The 16,637-nt window shown below is 39.2% G+C and overlaps 1 protein-coding gene across 2 annotated transcripts in view; it reads left to right on the forward strand.

Moving 5' to 3' along the window:
• adamts17 (ADAM metallopeptidase with thrombospondin type 1 motif, 17) overlaps nucleotides 1-16,637 on the forward strand; it is a 312,511-nt gene that overhangs the window by 81,715 nt on the left and 214,159 nt on the right. For both annotated transcript variants that reach the window (XM_056461008.1, XM_056461009.1), the window contains exon 6: nucleotides 2,769-2,923. In XM_056461008.1, the coding sequence (XP_056316983.1) occupies nucleotides 2,769-2,923 (155 nt within the window). The remainder of the gene's footprint in view (nucleotides 1-2,768; nucleotides 2,924-16,637) is intronic.

Raw genomic sequence — 16,637 nt, forward strand, 5'->3', positions numbered from 1 at the left:
GAGTCAGATGGAATTTTTTTGTGGAGTTTGCATGTTCTCCCCATGTTGGTGTAGGTTTCCTCCGGGTACTCTGGTTTCCACCACAAGTCCAAAGACATGCGCTATAGGTGAATTGTAAATTGTAAATTAAATTATCTGTAGTGTATGTGTGTGAATGAGTGTGTATGGATGTTTCCCAGTGATGGGTTGCAGCTGGAAGGGCATCCGCTGCATAAAACATATGCTGCATAAGTTAGTGGTTCATTCTGCTGTTGCGACCCCAGATTAATAAAGAGACTAAGCCGAAAAGAAAATGAATGAATGAATGAAATCGAAAATATAAAAGCGCCAATACCAAAGCTGACGTCAGATTATGACGTCTGATGACGAGCCGGTGTGCTCGAAATGTCACAATGCTATATAATAGCCTTTTCAAGAGTTCACACTTCACAGTTCACACTGATATTCAATAAAGCGTATTTGGCATGCTGTCCCGGGAGAAAGCCCTGAGCTCGTAATATCCTCGAGCCCGGGGCTCCCTCCCATTAGAAGGGCGAGAGGGGAGTTCGAGCTTATGTATCGGAAAAAAGGGTGGGAAGTAGGGGTGGAAGGGGGGGGGGGGGGACTTCAAGTCGTAGAGGAGTAATAAAAAACTTTGGTTATTTATAATGCTTTCGTAATCATCTAATAGGGCAGATTACTGAGCTAATGAGGTGCCAGTCGTGTTGATCATAAGCTTTTGATCCTCTCGAAATTAGTTCCAAGTGTGGTAGTAAACCACACTTATTAATAAATCTGTATGCTAAAAGTAGATAAAAAGCTTTAAAGGTCCCATGAAATTAAAATAACTTTTTTTAGATGTTAGTAGTATCAGTATTGTTAGTTTTTAAGAGATCTTTTATAAGCTAGTGTTCTCTAAAACAGTGACAGTTCGCATTTAGAAGATATAAAACTGATATAAACATGTAAAGCTTGTGGTTCGTCACTTCCACCTATATGGAGCAACGATTTTTTTCACGTCGCATCAAACCTTGACCAATCAAATGCTCTCTAGTATCTAACAAGCCCCGCCCCCTTCAAGACACTTCTCATTTGCTTTTCATTTGATGCACTGGCAGAGCGCTGATAAAAACAAAATTTTATTGGCTGTTTTTTGGAAAAGGGGAGGCTACATTACGTCTCTTTGTGTTTTGGTTGAGATTACGTCAAATATTGAAAAATGCATATTTCAAAGCACTTCATGGGACCTTTAAATTTGTTTTTTTGTGTTTTGTTTTGCACCAATTTGAGACCAATGTGTGGAATGTGAAGGGGACGCTGACAAGGGAGGTGCGGATCCAAATGTAGGTTTATTAAGAATAGGCAGGCAAGCAACAGTCAGGAGCGAAGAGGTGTATACAGGCAATCCAGAGTCATGGTCAATAAATACACAAATGGTCAAAAGGTAGGCAGCAGACAAGATAAAACAAACAAAACAAAGCAAGGTTCAAACACGGAAGGCAATGCAAGAAAAACGTGTCATAATGTTCACAATCAGTAAAACAAGACTCAGCACAGATGTGTGTGTGTGTGCACTGTATTTAAAGACCTAGTAATCAGTCTTTGACAATCCTCTAGCTGTGTGTTTGCAATCAGTCAGGATCAGGAACCTGTGTAAGTGTGTAATGCATGACTGGAACTTGTAGTCCATATAATGCTGTAACACCTAGTTTCCTTTTTCGGCCAACACAGCATCATTTAATCATGAGAATGACAGATACAAGTCCTGCACAGTGGCCAGAGGGATTTTGAGCCGTTCATCTAGCAGAATAGTGGCCAGGTCACTACTTGATGCTGGTGGAGGAAAATGTTTCCTGACTCACTCCTCCAAAACACCCAAAAGGGGCTCAGGATTATTTAGATCTGTTGACTGTGAAGGCCATGAGAGATAGATGGATTTTTATCTTCATCAAACCACTCTGTCAGCCGATGTGGTCCTAGTAATCAGGCTTTGACAATCCTCCGGCTGTGTGTTTGCAATCAGTCAGGATCAGGAACCGGTGTGAGTGTGTGTGGTGCATGACTGGAACTTGTAGTCCATTTAATAGCAGATTTGTAGTTCTATGCGATCTGTGAGTTTACCAGTAATCTGTAAGGATTAGATCGCTGGTGATTGTGACAATGTGTGTGCTGTGGTGTTTTGGAGGGGGGGGGATTTATTGCATTTATTTGAAATCAGTAATATTATCATACATTATTTACATTTTAAAAATCTGTTTTATAATGGTTTAAAAAACAGGATTTATTTCTGGGATGTAAAGCAGAATTTTTTGTATCGTTACCCCAGACCTCATTGCCACATATATATCTCAGGAAATCATTCCTTACTGACCACAAATGTTGTGCATTCAAACCATTATGCAATAAAATGCTTATTACAATGACTAGCAAGTAGCGAAGTAGCGAATCATGATTTATGTCAACATCATTATTTAAAGGCTGTTTAAGTCCAAATTTGATTTGCGTGCCCCATTTGTCTGTTTCAAAACAAAATAAACTGCTCTCGTCAGTTTTATAGGGTCTTTAAAATGAAATCTTGTAGAGTAAACTATTTATCCCTGGGAGTCGATGTCATATTTAGTTCGAGGCAAACAGAAATGCAGTTGCGTGGGACAGAATTACTGCCCATTCATTATGGCTTACTGTTTTAGCTTTATTACAACAAATAAACCGTTAAAGCATCTAGTTTTACTGCTTTCTGGCTGTGAATTGGATTGTAATGTGCAGATAATGTTCAATGTGTCTCTTAGGAAAAGCTGAAGGTGGGTCATCATGGAGAAAAAGCCCTAGAGAGCTTCTGTCACTGGCAGCACGAGGAATATGGCGCCCGATATCTGGGAAACAATCACGTTCCTGGCAGCAGAGATGACCCTCCTCCTGTGGACGCGGCTGTGCTGGTCACCAGGTACTGGAGGATTAATCTGGGGCTGTTTACTTGGGGTGCAATGGTTCAGTGTGCCATGGTTTTAGGGTCCAATTTTCAGTATATGATATTATTTTCAGTATAAAAGGCTCTAAAAATAGCAAAGGTGCTGCTGAAATAAACAGTGCTTTTTAGATTTTTCTGGTTTTCAGGCACAGAAACTGAATAATACAGTGGTTGGACAATGACATTGAAACACCCGGTTTCCTTGTGCGGCCAGTACAGCATCAATAGCCGCGTTTCCACTATCGCGCCTAAAGCGAGCGAGCCAGGGCGAGCCAAGGCCAGTCGCGTTTCCACTATCACTTCCGGGGCGTAATCGGGCCAAAGCGGGGCTTCCTTGGGGCCAGCGTCCGGCCTTTTTCGGCACGCCATTACCTTGGGCCAAGGAGGGCCAACTGGGGCTTCGGGGCGGGGTTACGTACAAAGGCGGAGATTTCCTGTCAGGTAAAGAGGAGATAAGATGCTTTCTTCCCTTACATTTGTTTTGCTATCGCGCTTGATCAACTCACTAAGAAGAAGAAAAAATAAATGCCGCCGAACTCGAATGTCCTTATCCAGGGATCGCTGTCTGGCCTTACACCAAAAGACCACAAACAGTAAAAAAGCAATCGCTTCGGTGTTCTCCATCTTCCAGCTCTCGTAGTGATGCCAGGTTGTGTTTGTGGTTATAATTTGAGTTTTTTTTGTTCCCGCTAAAGTGGGCGGGTTGTGTGACGGGTTGTGTGACGTTTGATTCGGGGGACGTTCTGGGGGCGGTGTTTGCGTGACGCGCTGCGAGCAACTAGCCCGACAGTGGAAACGCGACATGATTTCGGCCTCATTTCTCAACATCCCGGGCTATTGGCCCGGCCTGGCCCGATTAAAGCTCTGGCCCGCACTGGCCCGATAGTGGAAATGCGGCTAATTAGTCTTGAAAATGACAGATACAAGTCCTGCACAGTGGCCAGAGGGATTTTGAGCCATTCTTTTTGATGAATAGTGGCCGAGTCAATCTGAGATGCTTTTAGAGGAAAATGTTTCCTGACTCGCTCCTCCAAAACACCCCAAAATGCTCAATAATATTTAGGTCTGGTGACTGTGCAGGCCATGGAAGATGTTCAAATTTACTTTCATGTTGATCAAACCACTCTGTCACCAGTCTTGCTGTGTGTATTGTTGCATTATTATACTGATACATAGCACTGCCTTTAGGATGCAATGTTTGAACGATTGGGTGCAGACGGTCCTCCTGAATGATTTGCCAGTCCTTGGCAGTGACATCTTGCACAAATATTAGGCCTAAGGAATGCCATGATATTGCCGCCCAAACCAACACTGATCCACTCTCATGATTCACTCTGGGGATGCAACAGTCTGGGTGGGATGCTTCTTTGGGGCTTACACCGTAACTCTCCTGGTTGTGGGAAAGAGAGTGAAGGTGGACTCATCAGAGAACAATGCATGTTTCACATTGTATAGTTGTAGATGAGTTTGACAGCAACTCAAATAGAAAGTTCATCCTTAACATGAAAGTGCCATAAGGTAAGATCATGGTAAAACTCTAGAGGAGCTCTAAAATGAGCCAATTTTCAAAAAAAAAAGTGGAGTGCTCCTTTAAGTATTATGTCTATGTTCAAATACTCTTGGGCCCATCACATCTGCACAGGCTTCATTGCGAATGTCATTTTTTCTTTCTCCATCTCTCGACTTTCCCTTTCCATTTGGTCACACATGTCCTTTGAAGTCCGCTATCTTTCAGCTCTTGGCTGCTTGAGACAGATTTAACCTTTTCCCCGTCCCTTTTATTGGGATCCAACACATTTTGTACCTGCCAGTATCTGAGACCCTAATAATCTCTCTGTCAGCGAGACAAGTTTGCTCCAGATCTTCATCTACAACAACAGATTACCAGAGCCAGCCAAAACACCACATTCCCAGCTCAGGATTAAGGTTTATTAGCACACTGTAATTTTCAGAATCAAGAAAGAAAAGAAAATCCTTTTGTTAAAACGACTCATGTGAGCTTGTCAGATGCTATCTGTCATGGCGGGCCTGAGGAGCTCCCAGCACACACAGAGAGGGCCTTTGTTTCCCCCTGTGCCGGGTTAAATATGATCTCCGCCGGTGTACAAAAGAAACCCTCTATAAGGATGCGGCGTACGGCAGCAACATCTGTCTCGGCTTGCATGCCAAGATGGCTCGGGGCAGCGGGAATGCATCAAAGCAAATTAAGGCTTGACAAGGTGCGCCTTGGTTTCCCCTCTCACAGCTTTGTAGGAGCTGTCAGTGGCTCGTCCCGGCTTCCCGCGGCACTTGCTGACTGAAAGATTATCTGCTTAATGCGTCTGCGGCCACGTACACACACACACACACACCACAATGCACTCTTCACAGCTCCTCCCATAACATAAAATCAGCCATTCGCCAAGACTCCTCATAAAATCATTACCGACCAATCAGTGATCATGTTGTGCATTTAAAGGTCCCTTTAAATGTAAATAGATTTAGATGTTAGTTTCAGTCTGTTAGTTTTAATGATGTCTGTTAGCTAGTGTGCTCCAAAATTTGGGTTTAGAAAATATTAGGGATGCACCGATATGGATTTTTGGGTCGATATCGATGACCGATAACTCTTTAGATTTGGAGGCTGATAACCAATATACAGTGCATCTGGAAAATATTCATAGCGCTTCACTTTTAGCACACTGCCAAAACATCAATGGAGTGGCTTCACCACAACTCGGTGAATGTCCTAGAGTGGCCCAGCCAGAGCCCAGACCTAAATCCTATTGAAGATCTCTGGAGAGATCTGAAAATGGCTGTACACCGTCTCTTCTCATCCAACCTGATAGAGCTTGAGAGGTACTGCAAAGACGAATGGGCAAAAATTCCCAAAGACAGGTGTGCCAAGCTTGTGACATCATATTCAAAAAGACTTGAGGCTGTAATTGCTGCTAAAGGTGCATCAACAAAGTATTGAGCAAAGGCTGTGAATACTTCTGTACATGTGATTTGTCAGGGTTTTTATTTTTAATAAATTGACAACAATTTCAAAAAATCTTTCTTCACATTGTCATTATGGGGTATTGTGTGTGGAGTTTTAAGGAAATCAATTAATTTAATTTTGGAATAAGACTGTAACATAAAAAAATGTGTAAAAAGCAAAGCGCTATCAATACTTTCCGGATGCACTGTATAGGCCGATAAATATAAATATTTCAAAATGTTATATTTTTATACAGTGAACAACTGATTTTATTTTAAAAACTTTATAAAAGTTTGAACTGGTCTTAGAATAGCCTACTCAAAGCAAAAAAGCAATCATTTCAAAATTGCAACATGATTATATAGAGCTATATTCACGATTTCACATAAGTCAGCATGTCAAAAATAAATGATTTCCTTTTCTTCATAGCAAATTAACATGCAACTTGACTGTTGCATAAAAATAATAGTTTAAATAGCAAAACAGGATTTAATTAACAAACAAGTTAAATATATTTTTGAATAAAATTAAAACGAAAATGAAAGAACTATTAAATGCATTTAGAAATTATTTTTAAAATGAACAAAAAACATACATAACATTGCTGCCTCCATGCACAGCTGTGAAGGCTTTGTTGGATCACTGTGTGTGTGTGTGTGTGTGTGTGTGTGTGTGTGTGTGTGTGTGTGCGTGTGTGTGTGTGTGTGTGTGTGTGTGTGTGTGTGTGTGTGTGTGTGTGCCTAGACAGGATCTAGGTCAGGTGTGTAAGTGGTGCATGACTGGATCTTGTAGTTCTTTTGCTGGCAGATTTGTAGTTCTCCATGTATCTGCATGGGCTAGATCACTGGTGACTGTGACAGTTGTTAAATTGTTGTATTTTTAGAGATTATTGTATTTCAGCCCTACTGAAGAAAACAGCTTAAACCTTGACTAGTTGGCTGGTTTTAGCTGATTGACCAGCCTGGTTTTAGAAAGGTTTTCCAGCCTGACCAGCTAAGACCAGGCTGAAAATGGCTGGAAACCAGCCTGGATATGGCCAAAACCCTTCTAAAACCAGGCTGATCAACCAGCTAAAACCAGCCAACCAGCCAAGGCTGGTTTAAGCTGGATTTTTCAGCAGGGAGGGGTTGTTCATCATAGCTCCAAGTGCCTTTAATGTTAATAGGCAATTTATTTTCAAACATTAATATATTTAATATGTTATTCAGGCCATTTGTTCGGGCAACGCAGTTGCTGTCGCCTCACAGCATGAAGGTCGCTGGTTCAAGCCTCGGCTGGGTCAGTTGGTGTTTCTGTGTGGAGTTTGCATGTTCTCCCGGCGTTTGTGTGGGTTTTTCCTCCGGGTGCTCCGGTTTCCCCCACAGTCCAAAGACATGGGGTACAGGTGAATTGGGTAGGCTAAATTGTCCATAGTGTATGTATGTGTGCGAATAAGTGTGTATAGGTTTCCCAGGGATGGGTTGGGAAGGGCATCCGCTGCGTAAAACATATGCTGGATAGGTTGGCGGTTCATTCCGCTGTGGCGACCCCCGATTAATAAAGGGACTAAGCTGAAAGAAAATGAATGAGGCCATTTGTTCGTTATCTCTGTACAGTAAGTTTACATTTGTTAACATCAGTTTAAGTCTATGTAATGGCAACTAGAAAAGCATTTATTAATCATTATAGGTTAAAAAGTTTCATTGCCTAATGCATTGCCTAATAACGAATTTTGTTAAATTGAGTTAATAACTCATAAAATTCAGTTGTGTTTTTAAAATTTAAAACATGGCTATTTCGTCACTTTAGAATTATAAGGTTCTGTCTGACATTTTTGTCAAAATTGAGTTATTGACATATTCTTATTAAATGACAACTTATTTACGTTATGGGATTTTTTAAAATAATTTGTTTACATTTTAAGACTTTTTTATTTAAAAAATAAATGTTACACACATATTGTTTGCTATGGAATGCAAAAACTTTGAGGCTCAATGTATCCAAATCACTCAGAATGCAGATTAGAATGCAGATTAAAACCTTATAATTCCAAGGTGACGATTTATCACTGATGGAAATTCATAATCATTTTATCAAATGGAGTTAATAATTAATATGTTTAACTTGTGTTTTTTTAATTAACGTTAACATATAACTATAATGGCTATTTCTCACTGTTGATTTCAATGTGTTAACTAATGAGACTTTACAATAAATTGTTACCTATGGATCCTTTTCACAAGACTGTTATGACGCGTTTAACAGTCATCATATTCTTCAACCCTTGAAAGTTTTTAATATTTTGATTTTAATAAAAATATATGAACATTCATATGCATTTATGTATTATGTCATCTTTGCGTCAAATGACAAAAAACGAATGACCATTTATGCAAGGTGTTTATAATGCAGCGTCCATGGGGCTGAGAGTAAATCGGACATTATTGTCTCCTCTGGCTGCCGTTATCAGTCTAACACGATTTTTTCCCTTTTTTTCCCAAGTCTTGATAACCTCATCATGGAGCTTTTCTTTTATTATTTCAGCGAATAGGATTGTAAAAGAATTATTTGTTGTACATAGTTTACAGTTCCGCAGTAGGTAGTGTTGTCGCCTCACACCAAGAAAGTCGCAGGTCCGAACTTCAACTGGGTCAGTTGGCAATTCTGTGTGGAGTTTGCATGTTCTCCCTGCGTTTGCCCCCCGGGCGCTCCGGTTTCCCCAAGTCCAAACACATGTGGGTAATTGGGTAAGCTAAATTGTCCGTAGTGTGTGTGTGTGTGTGTGTGTGTGTGTGTGTGTGTGTGTGTGTGTGTGTGTGTGAATGAGTGTGTATGGGTGTTTCCCAGAGATAGGTTGCAGCTGAAAGGGCATCCGCTGCGTAAAACGTGCTGGATAAGTTGGCGGTTCATTCCGCTGTGGCGACCCTAGATTAATAAACGGATAATTAATAAAGTCCAAAAGGAAATGAATGAATGAATGACATAGTTTACCCAACTATGACGACTTCCGCTACTGAGAAACTCCCGGAAATGGGAAAAGGGTCTATTGTATGGGTGTAATTAAATTGATACAAAGCATTTGTTTACTTTGAACATACAATAATAAAAAATAAAGCTTATATACACGTTAAACTTGTATTTTAAAAAAATTAATTGTTGTAATCTCAGTAGGAAATGCTGTGACAAATCAAATGCAGCTTGGGGAGTACTTATTAATCAATACGGGCTCATTCTGAAAACGTAGTCCCATGGACGTTTCTGGAGACTGCGAATTATGTAACCGGAGGTACGTATGGCTTCATTTAATTTTTTTAGCGAACGCTACGGGGCGGTGTGACGCCGTTCCTTTTGGCGCTTACCGGCTGACCGCTTACCTCTGTATGGAGGGCTTTCCTGCTGCAACCAGTTTGTCCAGTTAGCTCGTCGTGTACATCGGTGGACTTGAGATGCAGAGAGGAGTTGACCATGATGACGGCGACCGGGTTTGAGTCTGGGGAAGAGCGGTTCCAGAAATTAGATAAGACCAAAACAGAATCCGAAAAAATAAAATGAACGAGTGAATAACAGGGTTGAGAATGTGGTAAAAATCCGAAAACGTGGTAAAAATCTTCTTTTTCTGGACGGCTTTTGTAAATTGTCAGTTGGGTTTAGGAAAGTAAGTGGGCAGGTGGGTCAATCCGTAAAATTGGTTGGGTTTAGGGAAGGAGGAGGGTGGGTGAGTCGATTGTCCGGTCACCCAGTCAATCATTCAGTCAGTCAGACAGACGGTCGACCGACAGCGGCCTCTGGTGGGATTACGCAAGAACAGCACAGGCGCGAATGGGACTCGTGAGAGAAATTCGGGATGCAAAAAAGCGCACACAGCGGCCTCTCGTGGATTCGCGAAAAACAAAAACAGCAAAAATATGTACCTCCCGGGTTGTATTTCGCAGTCTCCAGAAACGTCCACGGGACTACGTTTTCAGAGTGAGCCTGGGTTGTTATCAATGATTGTGTGGGGTTTGTCAGAGTCTGTGTTTTTTTTTATTTATGATTAGCCTTTTTTTACCAAGATTTATATGAGGACAAGGTAACAATGGTGTTTGAGGCTCACAATATACAGAACCTTTATTTTTCAGCTATCCATAGGTATATCCAGGATTTCATTATATGATACCCTTAATAGACCTTACAGACCAGGATAAGCATTAGCTCTACATATATTCTTCACACCTCTCTTTTAACCAAGGATTAATGATGCTATGAAATGTATGATTGTCAATAGAGGCCATCATTTAACATGTTTCAGTCAGCAGTCTCTGCAAACATTTACGGGTCTGATTGTTATGTAATGCTGGCACTTGCAGATTTCCGCACGAGTTTCCAAATTGGAAGTCTGACTTTCTGCTGCACCTTTCCAAGTAGGAAGCTGGAAATTCTGACTCTGCTGAACGGAACACAGCATTAGCTACGCTGGATGAGGTCAGACATGCTTTAAGCGGGACACATTTGCGACACTTGTGTAGGGCTGGGCGACATGACAAAAATCTTATATCATGATGTAAGTCATCTCATGTCCTTGATTTTTTTCATTTTAAAGCAATGGTCTCAAACTCAATTCCTGGAGGGCCACAGCTCTGCAGATTTTAGCTCCAACCACCGTCAGATCACTCCTGCTTAATACTCTCTAGTAGTCTTGAACGCCTTAATTAGTTGGATCAGCTGTGTTTGAAAGTGTTGGAGCAGAACCATGTACTGTATATACACAAGTTTTTAGTCATTCATTTGTGATCATATTTCTGACTTTACACTCCCCGGCCACTTTATTAGGTACACCTTACTAGGACCCCCTTTTGCTTTCAGAACTGCTTTATTCCTTTGTGGCGTAGATTCAACAAGGTACTGGAAATATTCCTCAGAGATTTTGCTCCATATTGACATGATAGCATCACGCAGTTGCTGCAGATTTGTCGGCTGCAAATCCATTATGTGAATCTCCCGTTCCACCACATCCCAAAGGTGCTCTATTGGATTGAGATCTGGTGTCTGTGGAGGCCATTTGAGTACAGTGAACTCATTGTCATGTTCAAGAAACCAGTCTGAGATGATTCATGCTTAATGACATGGTGCGTTATCCTGCTGGAAGTAGCCATCAAAAGAAGTACACTGTGGTCATAAAGAGATGGACAAGGTCAGCAACAATACTCAGATAGGCTGTGGCATTGACTCAATGCTCAATTGGTACTAATGGGCCCAAAGTGTGCCAAGAAAATATCCCCCACATCAATACACCACCACCAGCTTAAACCGTTGATACAAGGTTGATACATACACTGTAAAAAAAAAACCTAATTTTACAGAAAATATCTCTAAATTTTTTACAGAATTTTTTTGTCATTTCAAATTAAATTCAAAACTTTGTAAAATGACAAACAATCTTTCTAAATTAACAGTTTGACTGTCATTTTAGGTACTTTATCATTAAAAACAAATTACTGACATTTTTGTTTTTTATACAAGGAAATTACTGTATTATTTATACAGTATTTTTTCTGTTATTTTAAATTATATTCAAAAGTCCGTAAAAATTACAAACAACATTTGTAAATTAACAGCTTGACTGTTATTTTATGTACTATATAATTAATGACAAATTACAGCAACTTTCCTGCTTTATACAATACAATTGCCGTATTATTTACACAGTGTTTTTTACAGTTTTTTTGAAGTACATTTAAAATTACGTAAAATTAAAGTAATAAATTGTAATTACTTGCTCTGTAAAAAAAAATTTAAATCTTAAAAAAAAGGTCAAATGACTGGCAGCTACGGCTGCCAAACAAAAACCATAATATTACGGTAAAATTTCTTTGTTGAAATAATGTGCAAAAAATAATAAATCTACAGATATTTTCATTAAAATATTTACAGAAAAACACTGTTATTTTACAGACTTTTCCTAGATTATTACGATCAAATCTGTTCAATAAATAAAATAGATAAATTCCGCACACATGCACCTGTTCCGGATCCCGCTGATTGCACACACACAGTCGGAGGATCGTTATGAACTGATTACATGGACTTTAAAACCAGCACAGACGCACGCACCAATTGCTTAGTCTTGTTATACTGTTACTGTGAACATTATGATGCGTTTCTCTTCTTTTGCCGTGCTTTGTTTGTTAATTGTTTATGTGGTTTGCTACCGGGACTGACCATTTGGCTGTTATTTGACCATGACTGTGGATTCCCTGCATACATCTTTTTGCCCCTGTGTTGACTGTTGCTTGCCTGACCATCTCTGTGTAATAAACCTGCATTTGGATCTGCACTCCTTTGTCAGCATCCCCTCCACATTGCAGTTCCATTTCATTTCAGATTTGTAACTAAATTATTCCATATAACTTAAACCTCTATTATATAAATACTACGACCATGAGCAAGTCTTTGCATTTTATTAAAGGTGTTTAATTGTAATGGTTGAGATATAAAATTATTTTAAATAACATTTTTTCTCTTGAAATTTTAGTGCAGTCACTTTATTGATGGTGTTCGATCATAGTTATCTAGGAAAAGTTTGTGAAACAACAGTGTTTCTCTGTAAAACTCTTGCGTAACTGCGTGTAACTGCGTGTAACAGCGTGTAACTGTTTTGAACAGATTTGATCGTAATAATCTAGGAAAAGTCTGTAAAATAACAGTGTTTTTCTGTAAACATTTTAATGAAAATATCTGTAGATTTATTATTTTTTGCACTTTATTTTAACAAAGAAATTTTATCGTAATATTATGGTTTTTGTTTGGCAGCCGTAGCTGCCAGTCATTTGACCTTTTTTTTACGATATTTTTTTTTACAGTGTATTGTTGACACCAAATTCTGACCCGACCACTTCTTTTGTCCAATTTTGGTGAGCCTGTGTGAATTGTAGCCTCAGTTTCCTGATCTTGGCTGACAGAAATGGCACCCGGTGTGTTCTTCTGCTTCTGTAGCCCATCTGCCTCAAGGTTGGACGTGTTGTGTGTTCAGAGATGCTCTTCTGCAGACCTCGGTTGTAACAAGTGCTTATTTGAGTTACTGTTGCTTTTCTATCAGCTGGAACCAGTCTGGCCATTCTCCTCGGACCTCTGGCATCAACAAGGCATTTGCGTCTACAGAACTGCCGCTCACTGGATATTTTCTCTTTTTCTGACCATTCTCTGTAAACCCTAGAGATGGTTGTGCGTGAAAATCCGAGTAGATCAGCATTTCCGAAATGCAACCATGCCACATTCAAAGTCACTTAAAATACATTTCTTCCCCTTTCTGATGCTCAGTTTAAACTACAGCTGATCAGCTGAAGTTTTGATAGTGTGGGTGAGGAAGAAGACATGATTGGTGATAAATATTATTTAATTATATTATCTTAAATAAACAAAAGGCCAAACACTCAGAGGTAGCTCTTGGGCTCTGCCATCACTCAATGACACAGCTGCTTGTATTGTTTTGATTCTAATGCGCACTCTCTCTGTCGCATGTCGTCTTCGTGAGAGGTCATGTTTTGATCTTCTATTGGTCTTATGCCATCAAGTGATGCGATTTCACAGGTCAGAGTTCACCAAGCTTGAACTTTCGAAACTTGTCGCACGAGCTTGCGTTTCTAGTCTGCCTCATTCGCTTGAGTATCAATGGAAATCTATAGGGCAAAAAGTGCAGTGTGACCGCCGCTTAACAGAATTTCCGGTAACACTTTATAATAACTACACAATATGAATCATTTACTAAGCATTAGCATCTGGTGAATTCCCTATCTGTTAAGCATTAACTCTACATTAATAAACGTTAGTAAGCAGTTTATAACTGCAGCTACAAATGCTGTATTCTTGACTTACAACCACATTCATAATGTGCTTAATAAACGTACTTTCATACTTTGTTAATGATTTACTTTTCATTACTAAATTAAGTATTGCATTATTAACAAACCAGTTGTATTTAAGAGTAGTCGATGGGTTTTCAAGATCATTCAGAATGAGTTAGTAAATGATTAATAAACTATTGAAATCAATGTTTATATATCTTATTATTCAGGCATATACTAATAGTTAATTTGTATGTTAATAAATGCTTTATTAACTCAACTTCATTCAGTTTTGTGACCTAATCTAAAGTGAGGACTATTTATGCTTTATAAATCCCTTATAAATGACAACTAAAGGCTCAGTATCAATTGAACAATCATCATTGCAAACTTATCTAAAAAGTAAAATTACTGTAAAGTTTAAACATTGCCAAATAACAGGAGTGTCAAAATACGACATAAAATTGGATAAAACAACAGCAATATAGTAATTTAACAATATAATAAGATGCAATGTTTAAACTGTACAGTAATTTTATTTCACGTATGGTTGCAGAGATTTATTTTTGATTTGATACAGTTTCATCTGTATCTTCAAATGAATAGGAATGAATAAAGTCGTTTATGTTCGTTTTTCCTGTTTGGAATATAACTGAGCCTTTATTTGTCATTTATAAGGGATTTATAAAGTATAAATAGTCCTCACTTTAGATTAGGTCACAAAACTGGATGAAATTGAGTTACTAAAGTATTTATTAACATACAAATTAACTATTAGTATATGCCTGAATAATAAAATATATAAATGTTAATTTTAATAGTTTACTAATCATTTACTAACTCATTCTAAATGATCTTAAAAAAACACCAACTATTATTAAATAAATGATTTGTAAATAATGCGATACTGAATTTAGTAATGAAAAATAATTCATTAACAAAGTAGGAAAGTACAAGTATTAAGCACATTATAAATGTGGTTGTACATCAAGAATACAGCACTTGTAGTTGCAGTTATAAACTGCTTACTAACGTCTATTAATGTAGAGTTAATGCTTAACAGATAATGAATTCACTAGATGCTAATGCTTAATAAATGGTTCATAGTGTGTAGTTATTATAGTGTTACCCAATTTCCCTTTGCCGTCTCTCCATCCCAATCACTGCAAAGACACAGATGTTAGTAATGTTTTTGATTCTAATGCGCCCTCTCCCTGTGCATGCCATTCGATTATGCACCTCTCGTGACAGTATTACTGTAAACAATGTATTTTGTGATGCAAACTTTTTATTTTGTCCAAACCGTATACAGTATATTGACTGTGTATTGTCATATTATACATCCCTACACTTGTGACAGGATGCCACTTCACGCCCTCCATGCATGTCAGTGCTAATGGAAATTCAGCATGCCTAACTGCATCCGTCACTAAACGGTGTCCGTCTTCAACACCCCGCTGTGTGTAATATTGCACTGTGTGTAATATTGCACCATGGTGGAAAAGTATTTGTAACAGGTTTAGATGGTGTTGCTGAGGAAGAAGACAAGATCTGTGAATCAGGTAGAAAATAAATCTTATTTATTTGTATTATCTTAAATAAACAAAAAGCTAAGCATTTAGACGTAGCTCTCAGGCTTTGCCATCTCCGTTCCAATCACTGCAAAGACACAGGTGTTAGTAAAGTTTTTGATCCTAACACGCTCTCCCTCTGCCGTCTATTCGTTCTAATCACTGCAAAGACATGGGTGTTAGTACTGTTTTTGATCCTAACACGCTCTCCCTCTGCCGTCCCTCCATTCCAATCATTGCAAAGACACGAGTGTTAGTACTGTTTTTGATCCTAACACGCTCTCCCTCTGCCGTCCCTCCATTCCAATCATTGCAAAGACACGAGTGTTAGTACTGTTTTTGATCCTAACACGCTCTCCCTCTGTCGTCTATTCATTTCAATCACTGCAAAGACATGGGTGTTAGTACTGTTTTTGATCCTAACCCACTCTCCCTCTGCCGTCTCTCCATTCCAATCACTGCAAAGACATGGGTGTTAGTACTGTTTTTGATCCTAACACGCTTTCCCTCTGTCGTCTATCCATTCCAATCACTGCAAAGACACGGGTGTTAGTACTGTTTTTGATCCTAACACGCTCTCCCTCTGCCGTCCCTCCATTCCAATCACTGCAAAGACACGGGTGTTAGTAAAGCTTTTAATCCTCACCAGCCTATTCGAATGTTATCGCTCGATTGGATGGGCGTTATCAGTGGTTATCAGCTGATAGATATGGGCCTTCTACACCTACTGGTAGAATCAGAAGACTGTTATCATCCATCCACATGGTTAATAGATCACATACAGCTGTGGCTGCAGCTGAAAGTTAACGAGAATTATTTATATTATTTATTAAATTTCTCATTAATTGTATTTTATTAACGCCTACCCCTACCCCAACTGTAAACCCAACCATCACAGTAATGCAAAAACAGATCTGGATCTGGAGTCTTCTCTATTAGCATAGCTGATTAACCATGTGGATGAAGATAACAGCCTTCTGAGCCTACCAGTAGGTGGAGAAGGCCCCTACTGGCCCATATCTATCCGCTGATAATCACTGATAATGCCCATTTAATCGAGTGATAACATTCGAAGTGGGTGTTCTAATGCGTTCTCCCCCTGTGCAGGCGATTCGATTATGCAACCCTCGTTACTTTAAACGATGAATTTTGCGACGTAGCTACATACACAATAGAGCATAATATCAAATGATAGACTTTTTATTTTGTCTATACAATATACACTACAGTATCTATGTATTGTCATATTACACAGCCCCAGACTTGTGACAGGATGCCACTTCTCGTCCTCCATCCGTGTCGGTGCTAATGGAAATCAGCATGCCTAACTGCATCCATCACTAAACGGCATTCGTCTT

The sequence above is a fragment of the Danio aesculapii genome, chromosome 7, assembly GCF_903798145.1.
Source record: "Danio aesculapii chromosome 7, fDanAes4.1, whole genome shotgun sequence".
In the NCBI taxonomy this organism is placed as follows: Eukaryota; Metazoa; Chordata; class Actinopteri; order Cypriniformes; family Danionidae; genus Danio; species Danio aesculapii.